Source organism: Seriola lalandi, unplaced genomic scaffold (genome assembly GCF_002814215.2).
Source record: "Seriola lalandi dorsalis isolate HSWRI2012SDOR001 ecotype SW California unplaced genomic scaffold, Sedor1 jcf7180002054920, whole genome shotgun sequence".
Classification (NCBI taxonomy): domain Eukaryota; kingdom Metazoa; phylum Chordata; class Actinopteri; order Carangiformes; family Carangidae; genus Seriola; species Seriola lalandi.
This window is the reverse complement of record NW_019525472.1, coordinates 420,692-446,222: the sequence shown is the minus strand read 5'-3', so window position 1 is coordinate 446,222 and position 25,531 is coordinate 420,692. Positions and strand designations below refer to the sequence as shown.

Genomic DNA, 25,531 nt, shown 5'->3' with positions numbered 1-25,531 from the left:
TGTTGTGTGTTGAGTGGTTACTTTCACTGGGAAACTGTTTTGCTGACTGAGAACATGAAGGGGGCGGCGGTGTGCAAACAAGCCGGAGATGTGACCTTTGAATTAGCTGTTGATGCTGGTGGTCTAGTGCCAAATCTAGTGGCAATGTAATAATCTAATGGCATAAAATCATGTATTGTAAGTACATTTCCTGATTATACTTGTACTCGCGCGCCACAATGCACTTTTACTTGTAGTATTTTTGCAGTGTGATATTGATTTTGCTTAAGAGAAGGATCAGAATACTCCGTCCACCAATATTTTTATATGACCATCGTAGAATATCATTTTTGCTCTAAGCAGTTGTAGCTTAATTAATGAAGGAGCCCCAACACCACATTAATTAGTTTTACTGTTATTTCCTATTTTACTTAAAGCACTCCAGCAGTAGTGGTGAGTTGTTAGTTGTGTGAGCTGTTTATAGCGGCTCTTACCACAGGGGGTCGTTGTCCTGCATGTTAATTTGCAGCACTGTTTCCTGAAGTGTGTGTTGCGTGTGTGTCAGCCGTTACACTAAGAGACATAATTTATTTCAATACAAGTTTTCCTCGCTGACTTGGGTTTTGCAGCTGCTATGCGAATTCAGATTACAATTTAAGAGAAGATTCAGATTCATTTTACACATAAAAGGGTTCAGAAAAAGCTCAGAGCCTTAAAACTAAAGCCCTCCTCTCCCATCATGCCTTGCGTCACAACGTGAAACAGAGCAAATGTTACGATGTATATGTACAACATGTATAAATATCAGTTTTAAGTTTCACATTTAACCAGTGCAAAATCAATATTCACTAGCACAACTGCATTCATGAAAACTTTTTGTTCGTTTCATTATTTATCACGCAGCGACATTAACAACACACCAGCAGTGAAGTGAGCGTCCTCTCTAATGGACTCAGCCTGTTCTTGCTGCTGAAGTTTAGATCACTCTTGTTTCTCTTCAGATCGTATAAATCTTTCGCCTTTTACTAAAGATTTCCGTGGAGAGGATCAATAAGAGTTCAATTCAATTTTTTGATGCCCTGCTGAAAAGCGGGGCTTTCTAATGATGTGCAAAATATTAAGTTAAATAAAAGATTTCCAGGCTGAGACAACTACACGAAGTACGTCATCCTGTTGTATGTGTTACTCAGTCTTCTCTGTGTCGGTATATAGGAGAGGTTTCATCGCCTTTATCTTGCAGTAAACTATTTCAGTGTCAAACACAGGATAAAGGATGTATAGGATTGCCGCGCAGCATTTAAATTCTTCAATGAAATGAATTAAATCATCATTTCCTACAGACTGCTGGTGTTTTGTGTTTGTATGTCCCTTGAAAATGAGCTGATGCCTCTTAGGGGCTATTCGAGATAAATAAATAGTCCGCTTATTATTTGTATTTGTAACAGTGTGAATTATAGTTTTTCTCACTTAGTTCCGGTTTAGTAGACGTTCATCTAAATGTCAGTACTTCACTCGTCTTCAGCAGCCTGAGTTTTAGGTGTGTGTGTGTGTGTGTGTGTGTGTGTGTGTGTGTGTGTGTGTGTGTGTGTGTGTGTGTGTGTGTGTAAGGGAGAGAGAAGGGGGCGGATATTTCCTAAGTTTAATACACGATTTATTTTAAAGCGGGGACATTAACTCTGTGGGAAATAATACATTTGACATGCAGTACTGCGCCTCAATATAGGGATTAATAGAATTCACGTTATAACGGAGACAATTTACCAAAAATGTATTTCTGGTAAAAACCCAATCCCATCATGCTTTGCGCGATAGCCTGAAAGGTTAACCAATGCTAAATAAACGTAAGGTTTTTACATTAGACCGCCACATTACTAGTTTCTATGTGTGTTTCTTTATTTACACATTACGTGGCATATATTTTTATGTAACTGTTTCTGCATGAACCAGGACTTAAAACGGTGTGGTCGCCCAACCGGTCGTTCTGTGGTTCCTCCTGAAGGCAGTACTCTTGTTTTTCTTCAGATCGTATAAATCTTTCGCCTTTTACTAAAGATTTCCGTGGAGAGGAACAATAAGAGTTTCACTCAATTTTTTGATGCTCTGCTTCACGCGGAGCTTCCTCATCATGTAGAAAAGCAATGAAACTACAAACACCGTTTATTCTATTTTGCCATGTGTGTCGGTTCGTGTGGTTGTCTGACGTCATGCAAACGTAAGCAGCGAGAACTTCACGAGATTAACGCAGCCACGAGATCTCATGACCGGTAGTGTAAGTGCCAGGGCCCCAGCTATGGAGGAGGGCTCTTACCATGATAAGCAATTAGTACTGTTGGCTGAATTAATGGTTTCACAGTTGATTTTTTTATCCAGACAGATAGATGGAGTTTTCTGCCTGGAAGCAGAGTCTCATTGCTTTAATATTTTATGTAACATATTTTATGTAACATGGCTAGCTCGCTAATATAAAAGGTAGCTTGCTGATAAATGTGTGTGAATAATGTGTAAACAAATGTGAATAATCTACTTCGTTTTTAGCTCCAGTGCTTTTATTTCTGACACTTAAAGAAAATGTTTTTGATAATACTTCTGTACTTTTACTTAGGCAATTCTGAAAGCAGGATTTACCTGTAACAGTATTTTCGTGATGTGGTATCACTACTCTTAAAGGGTTAGGGTTAGAAAGCATCTGAATACGCCCTCCACCACTGCGGGTATGTGATGTCATTTTGCTATTCAAGATTTCATAACGCACCTAATTTCTTTTCCAGCTTGTTTCCCTGTATCACGTTATTAACTGTTGTGACCATTAAGTGACCCCCATCCCTGCTAGTTTTAATGAACATTAGACCCATGTCTACGGACTGCTCCTTTAAAGTCAGAGGGAACATTACAGGATTATTACAGTTATATTTCTTGCAACACCAACATGGACTACACACATGCGCTCGCACGAACGCACGCGCGCACACGCACACGCACACACGCGCACACACACACACACACACACACACACACACACACACACACACACACACACAGTGTTGTCCCAGAGGAACATGATGAGCGCCCAGGCCATTAACAGATGCAGTAAGCCCTTTAAGTATGAATCCCTGCCCTTCCTCCCCGGTTCATCCCTCAGCTCCTCCCGGTTAAAACGTGACACACATCAGTTGTGTGACAGGTCACGTGATGGCCGTAGCGTTGATCCGGAAGGAGGGAGGGAGTGAGGAAGAGGAGGAGGAGGAGGAGGAGAAGGAGGAGGAGGAGGAGGAGGCGGTGGAGGAGGGGGCGGCTGATGTTGCCGAGAAACTGCGTCAGGTCAGCCGGAGACAGCCTGAATCATGCAGGAAGTTCTCCGCATAAGCTTCAAAATAAAGCTCAGAACAAAAGAAAAACGGTGCTCAGCTTTGTCCTTAGTTTGCTTCTCAATAATTTGACTCATTGTCTTTTATATTTAACATGTTAGTTTTCATGAAGGATTATATTTGAGTCACAGATATAAACCACTGTTTTCCTACAAAATGAAAATAACAAATTTGAAAAACCCAGCAGGAAGTCTTATTACTTTAGACCTCTCCAAAATCCTTAAACCTGCATTAATTAACAGGTTTGTATGAAATAACTTATAAAGGAAGATTATATGACTGCACTGACAGTGAGTCATTAACCAACTCCATATTATTTTTGTTCTTCCTTGTTTAGCTCTTTGTTTCAGTCTTAAAAGTCTCAGCACTGTTCCTTGAAAAGCCTCAGTGGGCCGCCTTCTGCTTTTAATATATCCATTGTCTGCACAAATAACTGAATCAAAACACATGCATCTGTTGTCGTTATTCATGTCAGCAGTACTGCAGTGTTCAAAAAGCATTTCACTCTGCATATTTCAGCCTCTTTTCTCAAAATACTTTAATTACAAAGTGAATCTTTCACTGTGAAGTTATACAACATTATTTCCTTCCATAAAGCTTAAAAAAACTTGAGGTCACAATCCATATGTATAAAAAAAGGAGCATTTAAAAACAAGATTAAAACCTGCTATCACCCTCAAATTGATCGACTTGTCAAATATTAGGAGTAATATTACATAATGACTCTGAGTCTGAGTTATTAAACTTTTCTGACTTCCTGAGGATTTATTTGCATCAGTAATGTTTGTGAACACAATAGTAAAACTTTGTGAGTAAACTCATCATTTTTTAAAGAGTATTTAATGAGAAACATTGTACAATACAACCATCTAAAAATTCTATAACACTTATGTCCATAAAACATCCTTAGTGCTGCAAATATCTACCGATCCACTTTATGAGTCCAGTCTGTCTGACATCCACAGTAATATATATGAGAGCCTCTAATATTGTTTATAGTTACATACTATACCGTGTATGTAAAACCATTTAGTCACCCAGCAGTAATAGTTTACTTATAATACCTATAGTAAAGTAATTTTCAATATTGCAGATAAACACACATGTTTAATTCCAGGCTTTTTGATGGCCCTCAACGTGTTGGCATGGAAGAATTACCGAACAGGCCTACAAGGCGCAGGCCCAGGCTGGACCTGAACCTCTGTATGATGTGATCATTAGCAATTCATGTTTGACAGTCACAGGGCTAAAAGACAGTAAAATGATAACAAAGAGACAAAAAACAACCACAAACAGACGCAAACCACCATAAAGATATAGAAAAACATCCACAAAACAACCACACAGAGCACGGGGCCCAACACTCGCCCTTATAACTGAGTATTTTTACAATGTGATATAGATACTTTTACTTTACTAAAAGATCCGAGTGCTTCTTTCAACACTATCTATCTGTCTGTCTATGACCACTGTATGTGCTTTCAAGCACGGTATTTTATTTTGAAAACCGTAACCGGATGTCCGGTATTGTACTGTGTTTCTTGACTCTGGTTTGGAGACCAGTCCAGCTCGCCTGCATTCCTCCTCTCTCCAAAGCCTGACCGATAGAGACAGAGAAAGAAAGGAGGAGGGGGAGAAAACACAAATTATTATTCACAACCGTGTTGGATTTTTATGAACCACGGAGTCGACTCGCACCGGACGCACCGACCAGATCAGGCCACGAAAAAATAACCACGTCAAGACTGCTGCTTTGGACCTATAACACCGATTAAAAAGGCGTGTTTTTCTTTCATAATGACGGGACTTTGCATTGATGTTCCTGTGTAGGTCAGCTATCGAAAAGCAGCTTTGGTGAAACAGCCTACAGCCTTTCCACGGCGGATATCTCCTCTTTTTTTTAATGAGGATTTACAAGATGGCTGATGACAGCTAGCCCTAACAAGGACAGAAAAGCGACGTCCCCTTTAAGATTAGCAGGGTGTATTTTTGTATTTTTTATCAGTTAAATTTACAAATATGGCTGCTTTTAAAAATAATGACTGTAGCCTTCATTAGCAACGACCGTCCTTGTGGGGAAACGGAGCCGATCTAGTGTTTATCTGTACCTGTGCTGTGGTAGAAAATGGTGAGGTGACGTCTGAGGTAATTTACACGATTTAATCGAGATAAGGAAGTAGATAAATATGTTGTTGGCTAAAGGCTGAGGCGACAATAGGTGAATACGGTGGAGACCGAAGTAAAAAAAAAAGAGAGGCCAGAGCTGAGTACAAATACTAAAGATATTTGATAGATGTGTCGGAGGGGGGAAACCAAAAGGCTCTGCAACAGCAGCCAACATTCCTGCGGATCCTAAAACCCTTTGTTTTGTGCGCAGGAGCCGGACTCGACTATTAAAACGATTAACTATGCAGTAAACAGCCTGGAAATGATGGCCCGGGTATGATTTTCTGTTTAATGAGATTATAAAGCCTTTGTTGTCGACAGAAAACTGGTAGAAAAGAAAAGCCGAGGCCTTGTGTACAGATATGCGAGCTGTGCCACATAGCAGGCGTTATTCATCAAACAGAAATGTCGCTGTTATGTCAGATTGAAGGGCTGGAGGTGCCCGTGTTGTTGATCTGACCTGTGAGACAGTCTTTCTTGTCTTGTATGTATTATTAAATTGCTGGTGGAGGCTCCTCGGATACTTATTTATGATTCAGCGGACAAAAGCATTGCGCTGCGTTGTGATTATTCAGAGAATCAGGCGTCCTTGAGGTCCTGATAAAAACAGATTCAGGTTTTTTTCTTTAAAACAAACAAAAAAAAAGCTCCGTGTGTGTGTGTGTTTGTGTGTGGATAGTAATCAGGGTGTGGACTCGAGCAGTCCTTTCTCATGCTTTTCATGCTTCGTTTGTTGGTCTGAATTGGTCCACAGTCAGTCATAATCCGACGTTGAAGTGAAGCAAGCTCTCAAGGTAAGGGCCTGAGCAGGCAGCAGAAAATGATCAAGTGTCTTTTCATGCAGAGATTTATTCAGCTCATGATCATGTTTAGTAATTGTGTAGATATTTAGTTCTCTGTGCCTTGTTTGCATTTGATGGTTTACCTGTAGCTGACAGGCTTCCTGTAGGCCTATAAACACACAGAAGCTGTAAAGGCAGGCCCTGTGTGTGTGTGTGTGTGTGTGTGTGTGTGTGTGTGTGTACGATTTAGAGGAAATTAAAGCACCGTTTACTGTAATCTGTATAACGTCAGCCCCTGCTGTGTGTGTGTTGAAAACACCCAAGGTGTTGTCATCCTTGCCTGAAGCCTTCTCTGGTCAATTTTCTGGAATTTGCCTTCATGCTGCAGCAATAAGCAATACTCGTCATCTGTCAGGGAGACTCGTCTAATTTGGTCACAAGGGTTGAAATATACAGTCTGATCTTTCAGGACGGCATCGAGTCTGTTTTTATCTTTTTCTCAAGACTCACTTTGAGAGTGTCAGGTTTCCTGTGAGGCCTAGAGGTCTGGAAGAAGTGGAGAACAGTTAGTGTATGCCTGCCTGCACCATGATGGCCTCTGACATGGCTGAGACGTGGAGGAACTGTTTTGAGGAGGAGCTCATCTGCCCCATCTGCCTGCACGTGTTCTCAGATCCCATCCAGCTGCCCTGCAAGCACAACTTCTGCCGGGGCTGCATCAGCGAGGCCTGGGCCAAAGACTCCTCGCTGGCCCGCTGCCCTGAGTGCAATCATGCTTACACGCAGAAGCCCAGCCTGGAGAAGAACCACAAACTCTCCAACATAGTCGAGAAGTACAACGCCCTGAGTGTGGAGAAGGCCACCACGCCGGCGCTGCAGTGCATCCTCTGCCGCCGAGGCCCACCACTCCCCGCAGTGAAAGTCTGCCTTCGCTGCAACGCCCCATGCTGCCAGTCCCACGTTCAGACACACCTGCAGCAGCCGTGCTCAGCCCTGGGGCACCTGTTGGTAGAGGCGGAGGCGGTGAAGGCCTGGACCTGCCCGCAGCATGACGAGTACAGGCTGTATCACTGTGAGGCCGAGCAGACAGCGGTGTGTCAGTACTGCTGCTTCGCCCGCTGCCACCCCAGCCACGGCCACGCGGTCACTGATGTGGAGCTGAGACGCAACGACATTCGAGTAAGAACAATTAAATCTTGTGCACATAAATTAAACACAAACATACTTGTTCATGCACCTCTTGTTTCTGCTCAAGGCATAGTGGCCATACTCTCACAAAGGGGGAGAGACAGCCAGTGGATGTCGGAGATCTTCCAATAGAGCTGAAACCATAGTCGATTACTAAATTATCGTTTTTTTTTTAAAGCAAAAATATCAAAACTTGTCTGGTTCCAGCTTCTCAGATGTGAATATTTCCTCTCTTTCTTCATCCTCTATGATATTAAACTGAATACGTTTATCAAACAAAACAGGACATTTTTACGGACTTCACCTTGGGCCCCAGGAAACTGTGACAGATTTTTCTTCTGTTTACTGACATTTTATAGACTAAACCATTAATTGATCAGTCGGAACGTAATCAGTAATTTAATCAATAATGGAAATAATCATTACTCCCATCCCTATTTGCAAGAATTTGTGATCAATAAGGTACCAAAATGTAGCTCTGTGCATTCACAACAGCGTCACACAAGCCAGTGAGGTAATTTTTCAGCCACTTTGTAGTCGTCAAGCAAACGTCACCAGAACAAAGGACATATTTTAATGTCATTCTTTGACACATTAAAGACACAAAGTGGAGATTTTTTGAGTGCAGAGCTTTCAGGACCTTTTCTCAGTCGTTTATGTATTTGCTTAATCACTTTACTCAGTCAACAACAGAATCCCTCATTTTAAGAAACAATTGCATTTTGAGTGTTTTTAGAGGCTGTGTTCGAGTCTATCTCGTGCATTTTTCAGTTGTGATCCACTCCAGCCTCCGTTCTCATCTGTTGGAATGACAAACAATGCAGTCGAGGGTGGAACAATGAGGGGCCCTCAGAGGGCCTTATCTCCCCAGCACAGGTGCATCCTAGCTCAGGGATCGCCAGTTGTGAAGGGGGGGGTTGGGAGCGGAGTCGAGGGGAAGGGGGATTAAAGTGATTCGTCACTTGATTCTGCGGTCTACTTGGGTTTTTTTTTTTTCATTAACCTCTTCTCTTACTGGGGGTTTGGTGCTCGCAGTCATCATTTCGAGTTTAGTCAGAGAGAGGAAAGTGAAGGCTTTACTGCTGACTGACTCATGCAGTCCACCCAACACCCTGTTTAGGTGTCAACCGTGTCGTGGAAGGGTGCGTTTCCTGTTGGTAATGCTATGACTCAGCTTTATGTATAGTTAATCGGTCACCTGGGGCATAGGAAGGGTTGGGTGGGACCTGGTCTGAATTTAAAAGCTGCATTATCAAAATCCTTCACATCTACAGCTTTTACATCATTATCCATAATCGGGCTGGGCAATAAGTCGAGCCTGATTAATTCTGGATTTTTGACCCTGATGCAGCTATCAGTAATAATCTCAAAAAAAAAAAATCTGATGTGAAATCAGAAAATATTGCTTTTTTGGCATAAACACAAAAGAAAAAGATCTTTTAAATTTTGATATAACAGAATGTGCGACCAACATGTTGACTGGGACATTTTACAGTTGAAAAATAAACAAACTATGTTATGGCAACTAGGGCAGGGTCGATATATCAGCTGATATTAGCTCACCACAGATAAATCTCAGCCAGTAAGTGACAAGAAAATACAGCACAGACCCACAGAGAAGTCCAAGAAAAATGATGTATTCATTCTTTTATCATCAATTAATCTGATTATTATTTCCTTGACTAATTGACTCAATGTCAGAAAATAGGGAAAAATGCTTAGTGTAACTTCCCACAGCCCAAGGTGACGGCCAACAGTCCAACAGTCCAAAGAAAAGCCTAAAATCCTGACGTGTGAAGCTGGTATCAGCAAATGTTGACATTTTTTACTTAAAAAATGACTAAAATGATTATCAAAATAGTTGAAAATTCATTTTTTGGATTGAGCTATTGATCAATCAACTAATTGTTTGTTGAGTTTTGTTTTTAAAGCAACCTTTGGTAATAATAATTATATGCAGATACTGATATATAAGGCAGAAATGTCGGCAGTGCTGATCTGTCAGTCGGGCTCAAGTGATTACCATCTCTTATGGACTTTCAATGGAAATTGTTTCTTCATGACAAAATTCAGCCGTCCAAATCAATGCTTCTGAGGAATTTCTTTTGTTTTTGTTTTGTTGGAAGTAAGTTTTCTCTGATATAACAGGAAGGGGTGCAACTCACAATTAACTTCATTATTGAAACAGCCAAGTGTGAAACACCGTTCCTTGCATTTCACTTTGATAATTTAAAATCTTTCCTTCCATTTGCCACAATGTGATATGGTGCTTGTTTTACAGCCACCTCGTCCACATCCATTATTTGTGTATATGTCACAGATAAGTAAGAGCAAATTGCAGGTTTGAGGTAATTTAGAAATGTTATCACCATATCACAATTACATAGTTTATCCATCAGAGAAAACTGAGTTTATTTTCAATGATAAAATTTGTCTTGGTCATAATGTTAAAAAGAAATCCAAGGATTGTTTGTGAATGTTATGTGTTAATGTTAAAATATTATATTATTATATAGCCTATATATAGATATCCAATTTTTTTAAATTCCCAAATGTCCACATTGTTATCAGCCTCAGATATCCACCATCAGTCGGGCTGTAACATTCACGACCACCATAAGAATAAGTACAGTTTAATGAATTAAAAAAGATCAGTAAACCATATGAGTTGATTGATGAGCGGCTGTTGTGAGGTGATCGTTTACTAACTAAACTGACAACACTTTCCCTGGGGAGCTGTGTGTTTTGATATCAGACAAATAATCTTATTGCACAGTGACATTGATTTAAGTCACATCAACCCAATCCATTAACTTGTTCTAGGTATTAGTCCTCATGGTAGTGATAACTGCTAATGCATCCTCCATGTTGGATGTGATAAAGGAATGTAGAGTTGACCCCCACCTCCACACACACCATCCTCCAGCCACTGCTCTGCTCTTCACTTCCGTCAGCCCCCACCAAATTCACCTCACTCCTCACTCCTCACACCATCCACCAGCCACCCCAGGCAAGGACCGACCTTCCCTCTGGCCCTGCTTTCCTGCTCTGGTGGTTCTGATGGAAAAGACACTGTAGTGAAATGACAGCTAAAGAGCACCCTCCCCTCTTTATACCCCCATTTCCCTCCCTCCCCAAAGGTATCCCATACATTCAGTTGCTCCCCCCTCTGGGAAGCTTCAGTTCCTTCGACCCTGTTTTTCCCTTGGCTTCTGCTCGGAGCCTAACTCAATCAATCAGCACAACCAGGTCACAGTCCTGTGTGTGTATGTGTGTGTGTGTGTGTGTGTGTGTGTGTGTGTGTGTGTGTGTGTGTGAGAGATATCTAGGGCAGTGGTTCCCAACCATGTGCCTCTGCTGGGGCCCAGGAGTATGCAGGTTTTCATTCCTATCAAGCTCTACAGCAGCTGATCACACTGGGAACTAATGATAAAATCAGCTGCTGTTTGGTTGGAATGATTGGATTGTGATGATGATGACGGTGATGATGGTATGCGAACAGGCTTCCAGCCTGTGAAAAACAACTGATTATTGACTTGTGGGATTAATGGCAGATTCAGTTTTTTAAGCCACGCCAGCAGCTGTTGGTTTGCTCACTCCACCGTGTTGGTCCAAAGTGAAATATCTCAACAACTCTTTGATGGATTGTCACACAATGTTGTGCGGACATTCATGCTCCCCAGAGGATGAATCCCACTGACTCTGGTCTTCCCTTGACCTTTCATCCAGCACATCCCTCGAGGTTTATATTTTTGTTTTTGAATGTTTTAAAATGTCTCAGTCTGTTGGATTAATCGCCATGAAATCACTTAATTTTTCATCTAGAGCCATCATCAAATCAGAAGTATACTTTGTCCAATACTTTGCTTCAGAAAGGCAGTAATCATTACTTATCAATTAACTAATCAGTTAATGTATCTAAATTAAATTAATCTGCAAATATTTCAATAATCGTTTCAGGCATTTTACGCGACACATTTTTTAGATCCTTTAAACTAAACTAATAATTAAAGAGCCCTATTTAGATTTACGACCAACTACCTGCACACGCACTGACATCGCCGTCAGCCTGAGCTTTACTTTGGAGCTAATTTTTTTGTGCTAATTAGCAAATGTTAGCATGCAAACACGCTACACTGCAAAATGGTGAACATGGAAAAGTTTCCACCTGCTTGGCCTCAGCATAGTCACTGTGAGTATGTTAGCATGCTAATGTTAGCATTTAGCTCAAGGCGTTGCTGTGACTAAGTGCAGGCTCATAAAGCTTCTACCGTGGCTGTAGACTCTTGGGGTTGTTTATTAAAATCTGTATCGCATTATTTTGCTCTGTACCATCTAATCAGTATGTTTCTCTGTCATTAAATGTCAAGCTAGCATTGCTCATATCTCACATTAAATATTAATCACATGAAGGATTAGCAAATCTGTGTCAATGACATTCCTGCTATCAGACTTACACAACGCAGGGAGCGACATAAAGGATTGTTTTGTTTTTTATTTATCTTGGCCACCAGCTGCAGCCGGATGGGCATCTCCGTTTGGCCCGAATAGCATTTGCTAATGTTCACATGCCATCATCATCCCAAAAATAACAAGTGTTGTTGCCACAACATTGCCACAGCTCACAGAGCAGCCTCGACTCTGTGAATACATGTGCATCTTTTAGAAATGAAGTGTAGGACAGAGGAGAGGAGGTGCACTGAGGGGGGAGCAGAGAGAGCAGAGCTGCTGGAGCTTTTTCTGCCTCTGCATGCCCATTTATCTATCTCTGCTCACTGCCCCCAGCTCCCCCCACATTAGTCCTCACTCACTAAAAACACAAAATAGCTGTTGGTTGCTATGACAGCATCCCCCTCCCTCCTCCCCCGCAGGGGATTGTGTGTTGGATGGAGACTAAATTAGCCAGCTCCCGGATCCTAAGACCTCAGGCATGGGGAGGGGATGCTTGTGGCTAACAGAGGTCACAACTTCACAAAGCTTAAGAGTTTCTGTCTTTCTGTTTCTCATCTCACAGCAAAGCCTGTTGAGACAGCAGGAGCGCGTGGAGGAACGAGTGCAGGAGATCGAAGAACAGCTCTGCAAACTTGACTCTGACAAGTGTGTGGTGGAGGTATGTTTTTTTTTTTTTTTTTTGCGGTGCGCTCTGTGGGTGTAAACGCATCTACACACATTTTCAGAGATTCTACACGGTGTTACATAAGGCAAGATCAATTTTGAGTGGATTGGTGTGTGTGTGTCCGTGTTTTGTTTCCCTACAGGACAGGGTGTGTGAGCTGAAAGAGGAGGTGCGCCTGCAGTACCAGCGGATGCACCAGCTCCTGGAGGAGGATCTCGGTCGGACACTGGAGGCTCTGGACCGGGCTCAGGCTCGGTTCTGCCAGGATAACGCTGCCCAGGTTTTGGCTCTGGGAGAGCAGCGCCACGAGGCTCAGAAGCTGCTGAGCTCCATCCACACGGCCTTCAGTAAGGCAGAGGAACTGAGCTTCATGAAAAACACCAAACCTGTTAAAATCCTCACAGACAGGTGAGAGACAAGTTGTTGTTGCTGGATTCTTAAAATGGACGTTGTACTTTTTTGTCTGAGGTTCTGTGATATGCAGGTGACGCTTCAAGGCAGACATCTTATCTTGTATTTTGCATGTCTCTTGGCACTTCCTACAGGTCTCAGGCATGTGTGGGCAGCAGTCTCCCTCCTTACAAAGTCGGGAATCTAAACTCTAAACTATTCCTTTCTGAAATCTCAAAAAGAGAGAAGAGCTTGAAGAGAACGCTGGAAGGTAAGGATCTCAAACACACTTAATAGGTTTGAAAGCAGGGCATGACAGTCATGAATGTGTTTTTATTTTAATCACCACTTACCGCCTCTTATTTCACACCTTGTCTTTCTCAGCTCCCCTCACCCCTCCCTCGACCTTCCTGCAGTCTGTTCCTGCGTATCCCAGCGGTCAGAGCTCTGGCTCTGGAGCAGAGAAACGGAAACATTCCACTGCCTTTCCAGAGGGAAACGGGAGCGTCGGAAAAACCGCCGCTCCAGGTTTCAAGGACTCCTCCTCCTCTTCGTCATCTTCTTCCTCATCTTTAGCTAAGCAGCCCTACCTGGGCTCTGGCTCGGCCTCCGGAGAAGGCCAGTCCACCAATCAGCAGCCGCTAGGCCCCTGCGGCCCGCCTCACATCAGCGAGAGCGGCGGGACAGGAAGCGGAAGCGGCTCGCTGACTAACCATCATTCAGGCTCCGTGTTCAGCTCCTCGCACTTTGCTCCCGGAGGCAGCAGCTCCTCGCACTCCTCCCAGCAGGCCGTGCTGCCTCAATACGGCGGCCGGAAGATCCTGGTGTGTACAATGGATAACTGCTACTGCTCCGGAGTGCCCTCGGTGTCGGGCCACCGCAGCCATCCCCCGTACCCACGCTCGGGCTCCTTCCCCTGGGTCAGCGCCCAAGACTACCCCCCTCCGCCCGGCCTGGCCTCTGGAGGTCCGTCCATGCAGGGCTTGGCAGTGAGGGACTGGATAGACGCCTCACAGACACACAGACATGCAGATTTCTACGGGCTGTATGGGCAGCCCTCTACAAAGCACTACGTCACCAGCTAACAGAGTAGAGACACACACACACACACACACACTTGGATATAGAGACAGGCACCAAAATAGCACACCTTTACTGACTTATCAACTGGAAAAAACACAATGCAGTTATACTATACACACATTAAAATAAATGTTTATATCCAAACACAGACCTAGAGCATGTACACACATTCGGGGGCAGGGTTGATCTCTTTGTGTTTTTATTTTCTTCCTCTCTTTATTTTCAGTCAGTGTTTCATGTAGTGTATTATACGTAAAATGCATAAACAGCCAACCGCTCACTCTGGCACAACTCAGCTCAGCATTTTACACTCAAACAAGAAATCAGAGAGGCGCAAGAGGAGAGAATGAGATGCATCTTTTTATTTATAGAGCAGAAGATGGATTGAGAGAAAATGAACTTTTAATAGAAAATCTTCTCATGCCTTCGTGGCTTCTCACTGAGGCTGAACGGAAAACAGATAATACCGTGCAGTGTTGAGCTTTCCAGTTTAGCACCTCATGTTTCTCTGATATAATCACCCCTCCAGTTGTACTGAGGTCAGTTGCCTTATGTTGTTAGCATCATATTTTTTCTCTGCCCAGCTGACTTAGTTTGATAGATCCTTTAAAGAGGGGCCACGGTCCCTTCATGTCTCTTGATTTTTATCATCATGGCATTTCTTCCTTTCTTTGCTGAGTTCAGGGATGGATCGTACGGCTTGAACACAAAACGCTCTTCCATGGAACACCCACAATGCACTTGTGGACGCCTTGTTATGCCTGGACTACAGATGCTTACCCACAGAGGGACACTAGAGCTGCATCTGAAGGGCTGGTTGACCCAGGCCCTCCGAGTTTTCTGGGAATTCGCCCCTTATTCCTAGCACTCCCTTACTGCTGCCAGGCTTCCCACAGGACAGAAAATCTTCTGACAAAGACTGTTTCCATTTATTAATTACTATGACTTTGTGTTATTTGGTACAACCGTAGGTTTCATGATTGTCTAGAGAGACTCTGATTATAGAGAAAAAGACAAGACTGGACAGACCAAACCAATCAAGCATCTGGAGGATCTGATGATGCTGTAATTGTACTTCCTGCAGGGCAAAGATGTCACTTCCTCTCAATAAGCACACAAGCTCTTGGCTTCCTGTTTGCAGCTGAAAGCATGCAAGGAAGAGGTTTTTTTTGTTTGTTTTTTTTAAGCACTCAAAAAGAAGAACAATGGTGGAAAAAAAAACTGTATGCAGTTTTAAAATGAGTGTATGAAAGAAAAGAAGGGTGGGAGGAATTTTTTTCATGAACTTTTTCTAAAAGAACGAGACTGGACTGCGAGATGTAAGCAATGGTTCGTCATCCTAAAAAGGAGCTGTTACAACAGTCAACATAAAGAGAAAAAAAACAACATAAAAGTATCTTTTTTGTAAATATTTTGTGAAATGGAAAAATTACAGACGTGATTTGGAGAAGGGTTCCAAATAAACAAACAAATTTAAACCGGTCTCTGCTGTCAACTCTGTATGTGCAAATCCCATTTTCTCATGTTCTTTAAAAGGATAGAGGTGGCAATTGTCAGTCTTTTTGTTATTGTCCCATGAAAAGACCAAAACTCACAATGCTTTAATACTTCCATTGGCGGCCACTGTGGCTCTCAGCTCCAAACCCAATGGTTTCTTCTGAAGATATAAAGTATCAAAAACTGGTCACAAATATTTTTTTAAAAGTCTCAGTAATTGTCTCAAATAGCTGGGAACTGTAGTTTTTAGCGAACATTACTCAAACAGGAGTATTATAGTGCATTTGTTGGGGACTATTTTCAGTTGCTGATTAATACATATTTGGCAGTGGAGAAGTTATTGTAGTGCTTTCTCCTTATTTTTAGTTCATTATCACAGTATCAGACTAGAAAGTGCAACATGGCTCTCTCCCACTGTGTACAGCTTGTGGACCCTATGATCAATATTGATTTATGGCCTGCATCACAAATGTGGTATCGCGTCCTTTTTCACCGGATGGAAATGTTATGTGACCGTACATTGATGCTGCATTCACGTCATATCAGCGTTATTCTGATTACAAGTTTTCCACTTGTAAATAGCAATCATGTCCAAATCAAACTCACCATTTCAAGTGGGAAACTGACTTTCAAAAGCTCAGGGAAACCAAGCAAACACGGATGCCCCATACCAAACGAAGTCCATTGTTTGACATTCAGGAAATAAGCTTAATCAAATTGGTCTAGTGTCATATTGTCATTATAGTCTTGCTGAATTACAGTGGAGACAGTACTTGTTAGTTGGATCAATTCACTGTTGGTTTTGGTCTTTTCATGGAATTTATTTACAATAACAAAAATCACCAAACTTATTTTTTGATATTTTCCACATTTCCACAAACACAGCGTTTGTGCTCTGTTTGTTTTTCCGTTCTGCACAGTCATCTGCTTACTCTCCATATGACTTTCAAAAGAGAAAAAAAAACGACATCCTCCTACAATCTCTGCCGTTCCTTCTTAAACATTAAAAACAATCTGTCAGGCTGCCTTTCTCTCAGTTTGACACTTCCTCTAATGGGGTATTTATTCATCTTAAAAGACACATTAATAGGCGGAAAAACCCATTTAAACAAACTTTTAAATATCTGTGTCCACCCAGTGCAAACAAGGCTCATGAGTATATGTGGGTGGAGGCCTGCAGAGAGAAAACAGGATGGAGAGAACAAATCTTGAGATGAGTAGTCAGTGTGTGTGTGTGTGTGTGTTCCCGTGTTCCCCTCAGCCTGATTAAGCTGTTGCATTACTGCTTCCCCCTACCCAGCACTTTGAGCCTCAACCCCATTCAGACTGCAGGGACGATCCAGTTGAGTGAGTGAATGGGGAATGGGAAATAAAACCAGTTCAGGTTTGTAGATGGAGGTTTAAAATATGTTGATGAAATGAAGCTTTTTCTTTCAGGAAGAACATGTGACATGCTCGAAAGTTCCAGAGCAGCTACTCAAAGGAAAGGTTTGACATTTTTAAGCTGTTGAAAGCTCCAACACAGCTACTACATGAACTTCAACTCCTGTTTCCAAAGTCAAGAATTACTTTCAATCTCAAGGTTTTTAGATGGTTTTGTGTGACACAGTCATTTACATGTGTGAGTTTGAGTTTCTGAACGCCAATTCTTTTCCTCTAACAACAACCAGTGGTTAATGTACACGTAAAAACAAACATTTTAATCATATTGCCGTCTCTCGCTCCACCCTCGTCTTCCTCCCACCTCCTTCCCCTCTCGAGCTGGTGGAGGCAGAGGTCTGATGTGCTGCCTTTTTTCTCACGTCAGCAAACCTCAGCAGAGACACAGGCAGCCAAGAACTGTGGGGTCGGAGGTGCAGCATAAATTACTGCGCTGCTTTTCTATCTTTCCCACTCTGACACACACACACACACACACACACACACACACACACATATTAACAAACACTCCCCCCTCTCTCCCTCTCCTGACACACACATTTTCTCACACTTGCACACACAGCTGCTGAACAGCTGTCTGATCCATGAGAAGAGAGAAAGTAATCTGGTCGCCTACGTCTCCGATATGTATCTGACACACAAACACACACTGTCTGGCTCCTTTAAATTACGCCCCCACGCGCACACGCACACACACACACACAGTGGGGAAAAGCTTTTACTAACTGATAAAACGACCACAGAACTTTTTGTTCTCTCATTTTGAGGTTTCAACAAACACATGTAGATAAAACATGGACCAGAAAACAAAATGGACTCTTTGACCTTGCAGACTATATGCTTCTCAAAGCTCTAATCCATTATAGGAATGGTGTGGCATTATGGGAAATACGCTTATTTGCACTCTCACAGAGATAGATGAGAGAATCGATGCCTCTCTCATATCCGCTGTGATGTAGCCCAAAAAATCTGGGCCCCTTCCCCTTTTAATACATCATGATAAAAAATATAAATTAACACCTGTACAAATACTTTAATGAACAAGTGACACATGCATCTGCAGTGGTTGTTAGGATAATCTATTATGTTGGAGCGCCTAAAAGACTAATATTGTCATGGACACAAGAAATGCTCTGACAAACTAGCCGACAGTTTTGTATTACTAATAATTAAAAAATATAATAAAAATACAAGTAGAAAAAAATATAATTAAAAACAGACTTTTAATTCCAGGCTGTTTGAGGACCCTGCATGTCTGTAAATTAGGCTACCACCGGCAGCTGATTAGCCTAGCTTAGCAGGGGGAACGGTTAGCTTAGCTCTGCCTGAAGCCTGCTAGCACCCCTAAAGCTCTGTAATTAACACATCATAGCTTTTTGCACAAAAACAAAATAAATGAGAAATAACATGTCCATTAGTGAGCTTTACATTGGTGTCGGTAAGCAGCTATTGTTAGTGTGGGACTGCGCCAGGCTAGTTGACCTGTGTTGTTCAGACTGAAAGTTAATTCTTGACATTGGAAACAGCAAACAAAACAATCTGCCCGCTATGCTCATTAAATGACTAGTTCAACATTTTGAGAAATACACTTATTCACTTTCTTGCTGAGAGTTAGATGAGAATATTGATAGCACATACATCTGCACACTAAACGTTGAAGTTACAGCTAGCAGCCTGTTAGCTTAATTTAGCGAAAAGATTGCAAACAGAGGGAAACAGCTAGCCTGGCTCTAAAAAAATCTGCATTACATTGAATATTTAACATGTTATTTTTTTTTAATTCCCTACAAAAACCAGCGTAAAAAGACATGGCTGTGTGGGTGTTTGGGTTTAAAAGTGCTGGTAGGTGGAATTTGTTTCTTTTCAACAGAGCTAGGCTAGCTGTTTCCCCCCGTTTTCAGTCCTTATGCTAAGCTAAGCTAACCAGCTGCTAGCTGCAGTTTCATATTGACAGTGCAAACAAGAGAGTGTTATCGATCCTCTCATCTAACTCTCCACCAGAAAGTAAACAAGCGTATTTCCCAAAATGTCAAACTGCTCCTTCAAATGCCTTTATGTCTTTAAATGTGACTCACAGGGTGCATCACACTTTCCATAGCGCTTTGTCAGAATTAACAGGGAGTTAAGAGCCACAAATGAGGAACAATACGAGTACATTCTGCCTCTGAGGAGAGGAAGACTGGACAATAAGAAGCTTTGTGAGAAAAAAAAGAAGAGGCCGTTTGCAAGTCTCTGAGGCCTTCTAAATCAGTCACATACAATGTTACGCAAAATAAAACACAGCACATCACTGTTCCTAGAGCAGGAACACACTGTTTGACATGTGACACCTCCAAATGTCTTCTTACTGGCAAATATTTATGACTTGAAAGTAATCTTGAGTTCACAAAAAGCCTGTAGACGCAACTTTATGATGCTTCAAGAAGCTTTAAAATTATTTTTCAGCTGTAACACAAACAAATACTGACACATCCAGATAATAATCTGGGCCTGACAGACATGTGGAGGATTGTTTGGTCTTTGTGGAGGTATGTGTTCTACTGAGTGCCATTTTAGCTGGTTTGTTAGTCAGTAGGATTACACAAAAAAGTACTGAACCGATGGTGGAGGGACTCAACCTGAGTTTGTAAGATGATGATACATTTTCTATGTAAAATTAAAGCAACTACTACAGGTGATAAAATGTAATGGAGTAAAAAGTGCAATATCTCCCTCTGACGTGTAGTGGAATAAGAAGTGTGAAGTAACATGAAGTGGAAATACTCAAGTGGAGTACAACTATAGTAAAGTACTTGAGTAAAGGTACATTCAACATATTTGATATGATCTGAGCTGCACAGCCACCTGTCTGAAACTCCAGAACAAACCAAATTTGTTTTCAAATTAAGTGTAGTGCAGCTTTTATTCTGTTATGCCTGCCTCAGGAAGAAGCTGGTACAATTTGTGATACAAAAATGAAAAATAACCTTTAATGCACTGATGTGGAAAGTGCTGCTATCACGTCCATATTGGCTGATGTCTTAATCTTTTCTGATGCTGTTAACTGTTCACTTGCATCCATAATGTTTGGTAAGAAATAACACAGACCTGTATTTAAGTTATGATCAGCTGACAAAGACACAAAACACTAATATGTCATTTAGAAGTTAAACTTTGTTTGCATAGGTCAGTGGTTCCTGACCTTTTCTGCCTGTGAGACCCTTTTATACACACTGATCTCTACATCTAAGAGTTGTGAGAAGTTCAAAGACTGATTTTCCTTCTCAGAGTCTCAGATTGTCTAATTTGGATCATCAGCAGGCGTTTTAGGATGGAAAACTGCAGTGTGTTGAGTTTGTAGAGTTCATTATGGAGAAGAAATAGTAAAACTCTTAGCACAAAGTCCACTAAGATTATATCATTAAAAAAACAAGTTATAGGTTTTGCTAATCTTATTTCTGCCTTGGAAATCATCTTCATCACGACTGGTAAAAGTGAAAATACCTGTAATTTATTAACAAGTGTGTTTAGTTATTGTATAGAATGTGGCCTTTAATTGCATTGTTTTTGTGATTTATGTGAAGTGGCTGCTGCATTATTATCCATCTATCTATTGTATCTATCTACCCATCTAAGCTCTGCTCTCTCCCCCAGCTGCTGTCTCCAACAGAGGCCTCTCCACACAGGCTCAGTTGCTGTCATGAACAGCTGACTCCACCTGCTACGGGTGTGTGAGCACTAGTGCCTGGTTAGATTAACAAACAAAAAAAAAGTTGCCCTAGATGGTCTGAATCAACTGCAGTCTGCAACTTTATTCAATAATAATAATAATGAACCTTTTTTTTTAATCTTTTTATTCACATATAGTACCTTCAATTCTGGACAGATTACATTCAAGAATATCAAAAGGACACGCCTAAAGAGTGAATTCCCTCACTAATCCAAAGAGCACAAAGAAATGCATTGGGACACACAGTACATACGGTATACCTCTGTTAAAAATCCGCCAGCATATATTACATATGCAAACATTATAGACTACACAGTACAGCAGGGTAACATATACTCTATAACATATGCATAACATAACATATGAACACAGGGCCAAGCTATTTACAGTTGATCCAAAAAATGTAGTTCCTCTTAACCTTTTAATTTCATCTTTTTTTTTTTATACATATTAACATGTACAGTATTATGCTTTAGTGGGGAGAGTCGGACCTTTTCTCCAACATCCTTGAAATCACACACACCACACCAGTCGTTGTTTGAAAAGCACTCTACACTCTACTTCACCATAAATAAAACAATTACAAAAATATACCTCACTTCAAACAGAGCCATAGCAGGAAAAGCGCTTACAGCCATCATGGAATGATAAAAAATAAAAACAACAATACATGTCAACCTGTAGGAAGGAGATGGGAGAAAAAGATGATGGGAGATGGGAGGGGCGGTTGGAGGTTGGGTGGAGGAGGCTGGTCTCCTGGACAGCGAGCGATAGAGTTTAAAGAACAAGCTGGAATTCCAATGAAAGACAGCAGTTTAATGGGAATGTTTGAGGTGGTGACAGGCTGTGGATGGTGGCTGGGATTGGCTGGGACACTGATGCTGACGTGGGTGGAGTGTGGAGGAGCGGAGGGGGGTTGATTTCCTGGCATGGGTTCCCTTTGAAGGCAACCCCCCCCATCCCTCCCTCTTCTTTGTAGAGGCCAACGTAGGAAGATATGTTGAGATTAGTAAACATCAGCGATACAGGAATGCAGGGGGTTAAAAACTCCAAGTCCATGTTGGATTAGTAGTGTGTTTACATTCACAGGTATATCCCATCGTACTAAGGCTCAGGAGGGTACAATGTGTGATAGTGTGTGTGTGTGTGTGTGTGTGTGTGTGTGTGTGTGTGTGTGTGTGTGTGTGTGTGTGTGTGTGTGTGTTTGCTGCTGCTGTTCCTCCTGAGTAGCAGAAGACTAGAAGCAAAGCTATTTTTTCTTGGCGTTGACGCTCTTGCAGACCCAATTCATGCCCTCCTGAAAGTGGATTTAAGAGGGACAGCAGCACAGTGAGAACAAGGGAATAAAGGCACAGAGAAAAAACCCTCATGTAAAAAAAAAAAAAGAAGGAAAAGCTCGACTCACCTGAATCCCCTCACCAGTGAGGGCGGAGCAGGACTGGATCTGCCACATGCGATCCCGGATGGTGTGCAGATTGAGACCCTCTGCGATCTCAGAGGCCGGGGCGGCTGTCAGCAGGTCCTGTTTGTTTGCAAAGATCAGAACTGGAACGCCACTTAACTTCTCTTCATCCAACAACTCAGCCAGCTCCTGCAACACACACACACACACACACACACACACACACACACACACACACACACACACACACACACAACTGTCAGTTATTCATAAAGAGACACACACAAATACTATCACATAGAAGAAATGACTTCAGCAATGCATGTTAATAAAGAACAGAGCTGCAGACTTTAGATGTGAAACTCAGATTCTAGTCATGGGCAAGTCACAACAATGAAGACTTGACTCCTGTGAGACTTCATGAAACCTTGATTGGGCGTTAAAGCAAAAAAGATTCAAATGTCATCTTTTGATCTCGTAAAAAAACAATGAAAGAATAACAGCAACAGGTTTGGCCACACAAATGACTTGATTTCTCGGTTGCATAAAAATCACCATTAACAAGTCTTGCATTTGACTTGTAATTTGCTTCTAAAGACCAGAACCTTGACTTGGATTTGCCCCAAATGACTGATCATTTGAGCTCTGATACCCACGAGGAAAACAAATATATGTGATGTTAAAGCTGTAACTATAATTTGATGAACACAAAATTAAGCAGCAAGAATTCAGATAAATCAACTAATTGTCTTTTTCTTTTTTTTTGCAAAAATGCCAAATCTTCTCTTGTTCCAGCATCTCAAATGTGAAGACTTTCTTAATATGTACTTCACAATCTTATTGACAGTATAAAAGTTATCAATGAAAACCAATAGAGATGATATAACCTTGAGTTATTTACACAGTGTATACATTTATTGACAACTACATCACATTTTTGTCACTACTTCCCAGCTGTATATAACAATAATTCAGAATAATATCATTAATCAATTATTAAACACAATCTGGATAAGCAGCAGAAACTGGATAGACAAATGGGTGGATGGATTAACCAATTATAAAATTACCTATTTATTTAATATATGAATTTTACATGAGGTGTGGAACAATAATACTGGAGAATTTTCAGACAGTTTTTGGTAAAATCACATACAAAGAGCTGCCTACAGCAGAGTACAAAAAATATATATTTGTAACCTTTTTTAAAGACTTTATTATACCTATTTAAAGCCTTATACTGCCTTTTCTACAGAGAACAGAATTCATTGCTTTTTAAGACTTTTGAGGACTTGCAGATATTCTGAAACATTTGAAGACACCACCTTGTGCTCTGGTATGGAAAAAATCATTCATTCAGACACCACACCAGTACATACCTGACCTGTTTCCTCAAACCTCTTTCGGTCAGCGCTGTCAATGACATAAATCTGAAACAAATGGGACATTTTCTCTGTTAGTATGTTCAGCAGGTCCTCAGAGAAAAAGTATAAAACAGTGACTTCACAGCTTCTTTGCTGTGTCTGGTGAGTTAAAATCCACTCACCAGCACATCTGTGTTTTCAAAGTAGTTTCTCCAGTACGGCCTGATCTTCCTTTGGCCCCCAATGTCCCAGACATTCAGTTTAAAACCCTGAGACTGGACACTCTTAATGTTGAATCCCTGGACAGAACACAAAAGTGGATTAAGCAACTCCTGGTTCCAAAAAAATCATACATCTGCCAAGGAGTGACGCTCCCCAACCTTGTTGTGTTATTTTTGCTCCAATAAAAGGCAGTATACAGTACTGTCCAAAAGTTTTAGGCAGTTTAGAAGTTTATTTTGTTATCCATCATGCAATCCCATCAGGGAGGTGTCTGATCGGTCTTAAATTTATTGTGCAGCATGACAACAGCCCCAAACATACAGCCAGAGTCATAAAGAATTATCTTCAGCAACAAGAAGAACAAGGAGTCCTGGAACAGATGGTCCGGCCCCCACAGAGCACTGATCTCAACATCATGGAGTCTGGCTGGGATTACGTGGAGAGACAGAAGACACAGAGACAGCCTAAATCCACAGAAGACCTGTGGCAAGTTCTAAGAAGAACAACCTACCTGCCAAGTATCTTTAAAAACTGTGCATACGTGTATTGGAGCTGGTGCTTTTTTTAAAAGATGGTCAAATCTAATATTGATCTAATTTTTTTGTGTTTACTGCACCTTGTAAGAAGCTAACTGATGATTTAGAAATATGCATTCATTGAAAGCATCCTCACTTTACTTTTAGTCCTTAAAACTTTTGTTCAGTACTCTATGTGTGCGCCTTTCCTCCCCACCTGTGTAGGGGTGATGTGGCTGATGTCCTCGGATGCCAGCTGTTTGAGCAGGGTGGTCTTCCCGCCGTTGTCCAGACCCAGCAGCAGTATCCTAACCTCCTGGTCTGGTGTGCTCTTTAGCTTACGCAGGATGGACAGCAATCCCTGCCACAAGAGGTGAAAGAGGAGACAATGTTGTAATGTTACTTTGCTGCATTGCAGAAATCTTCCTCCCATGTACCGGGACTCCTCACTTACAGGCCGTGCAAGTGCATTTCTAGTCCTCACTATGGCTTTAGATGATGAGCAAGCACTCTCCTACCGGTGCCAACACATGAGAGCAACAACAGGTCCTGTGGGCATCCCGTCACATCATCTTTATTGTTTTTTGTGCCTCACGGGGTAGTTGTTTCGAAACATGGCTCGCATATGGGAGCTAAACACAGCTAACGTGCTAAGCTAATCTCCCCTGATAACTGAACGGAGCAACAAGGCAGCTTTTGCAGTTGAATGCTTTTCTCGGTAAGCTGCGTACAAAGAGAGTTATTAAACTGGAGATAAATGCAAGTGAACGACGTTTAATGCGAATATTTGCACACTTGGAGCTCGGTATTTACAGTTAAGGGCTAATTATTGGGATAAATTAAACTCACCATCTTGTTGCCTTCTCTCCTGGAGACGCCGCCGAGGGTTACTAAGGGGGGTGACGTCAGACGCACAGTTACGTACAAAACTCGAGCTCATGCTGCATTCACGTACTATTGGCCAGTGGGAAGAAGATGAAAATATCAGCTCGTCTGTCGTCCTGTCTGTAGTTTCTTTCACCAAATACTGTCGGTATCAGGATTTCCCGAGACATGACGAGACACTGTTGGCAGAAACTGCTGTCAGTTACAGCAAAATAAAATCCAATATTAAGACTATGTCGGCAATTTTTATACGAGCTATTAAATGTTTGTTTTAATCTGGTTTCATTTGGCAAGGAACTGATACAAATACATAGCACAACAAAAGAAACAGATTTAGAATAATTATAAGTTGTGTCCACTTTAATGAATATAATGTGTGAACACACCCAAGTGGTTAATAATGGACGTTTTTCATGCTCTTCCCAATT

General features: G+C 41.6%; 2 protein-coding genes and 2 non-coding genes across 4 annotated transcripts; 3 read left to right on the top strand and 1 right to left on the bottom strand.

Annotated features, from left to right (window-relative positions):
* Positions 1–960: 960 nt before the first annotated feature.
* LOC111673562 (U5 spliceosomal RNA) lies at positions 961–1,076 on the top strand. Its single transcript, XR_002762103.1, has one exon. It is a non-coding gene; the product is annotated as a U5 spliceosomal RNA (small nuclear RNA).
* Positions 1,077–1,981: 905 nt separating this feature from the next.
* LOC111673561 (U5 spliceosomal RNA) lies at positions 1,982–2,096 on the top strand. Its single transcript, XR_002762102.1, has one exon. It is a non-coding gene; the product is annotated as a U5 spliceosomal RNA (small nuclear RNA).
* Positions 2,097–4,880: 2,784 nt separating this feature from the next.
* Positions 4,881–15,547, top strand: trim8b (tripartite motif containing 8b). Its single transcript, XM_023431308.2, has 5 exons — positions 4,881–7,471; positions 12,495–12,590; positions 12,739–13,004; positions 13,142–13,257; positions 13,371–15,547. The coding sequence occupies exons 1-5, from the start codon at positions 6,866–6,868 to the stop codon at positions 14,069–14,071; spliced, it is 1,785 nt and encodes a 594-aa protein (XP_023287076.1). The 5' UTR covers positions 4,881–6,865; the 3' UTR covers positions 14,072–15,547.
* Positions 15,548–20,822: 5,275 nt separating this feature from the next.
* arl3b (ADP ribosylation factor like GTPase 3b) lies at positions 20,823–25,274 on the bottom strand. The gene is given in 7 exon segments (XM_087169888.1): positions 20,823–22,012; positions 22,121–22,306; positions 23,497–23,547; positions 23,664–23,780; positions 24,436–24,579; positions 25,068–25,079; positions 25,081–25,274. Coding segments are annotated over 7 exon segments (636 nt in total). The 5' UTR covers positions 25,159–25,274; the 3' UTR covers positions 20,823–21,964.
* Between the last annotated feature and the right edge of the window lie 257 nt (positions 25,275–25,531).

Excerpts from the sequence above, each read along its gene's own strand:
- trim8b (XM_023431308.2), top strand. The coding sequence starts at position 6,866 with ATGCCTGCCTGCACCATGATGGCCTCTGACATGGCTGAGACGTGGAGG. Across the intron at positions 13,005-13,141 it reads GTTAAAATCCTCACAGACAG|GTCTCAGGCATGTGTGGGCA; the intron begins GTGAGAGACAAG and ends CACTTCCTACAG. Across the intron at positions 13,258-13,370 it reads CTTGAAGAGAACGCTGGAAG|CTCCCCTCACCCCTCCCTCG; the intron begins GTAAGGATCTCA and ends TGTCTTTCTCAG.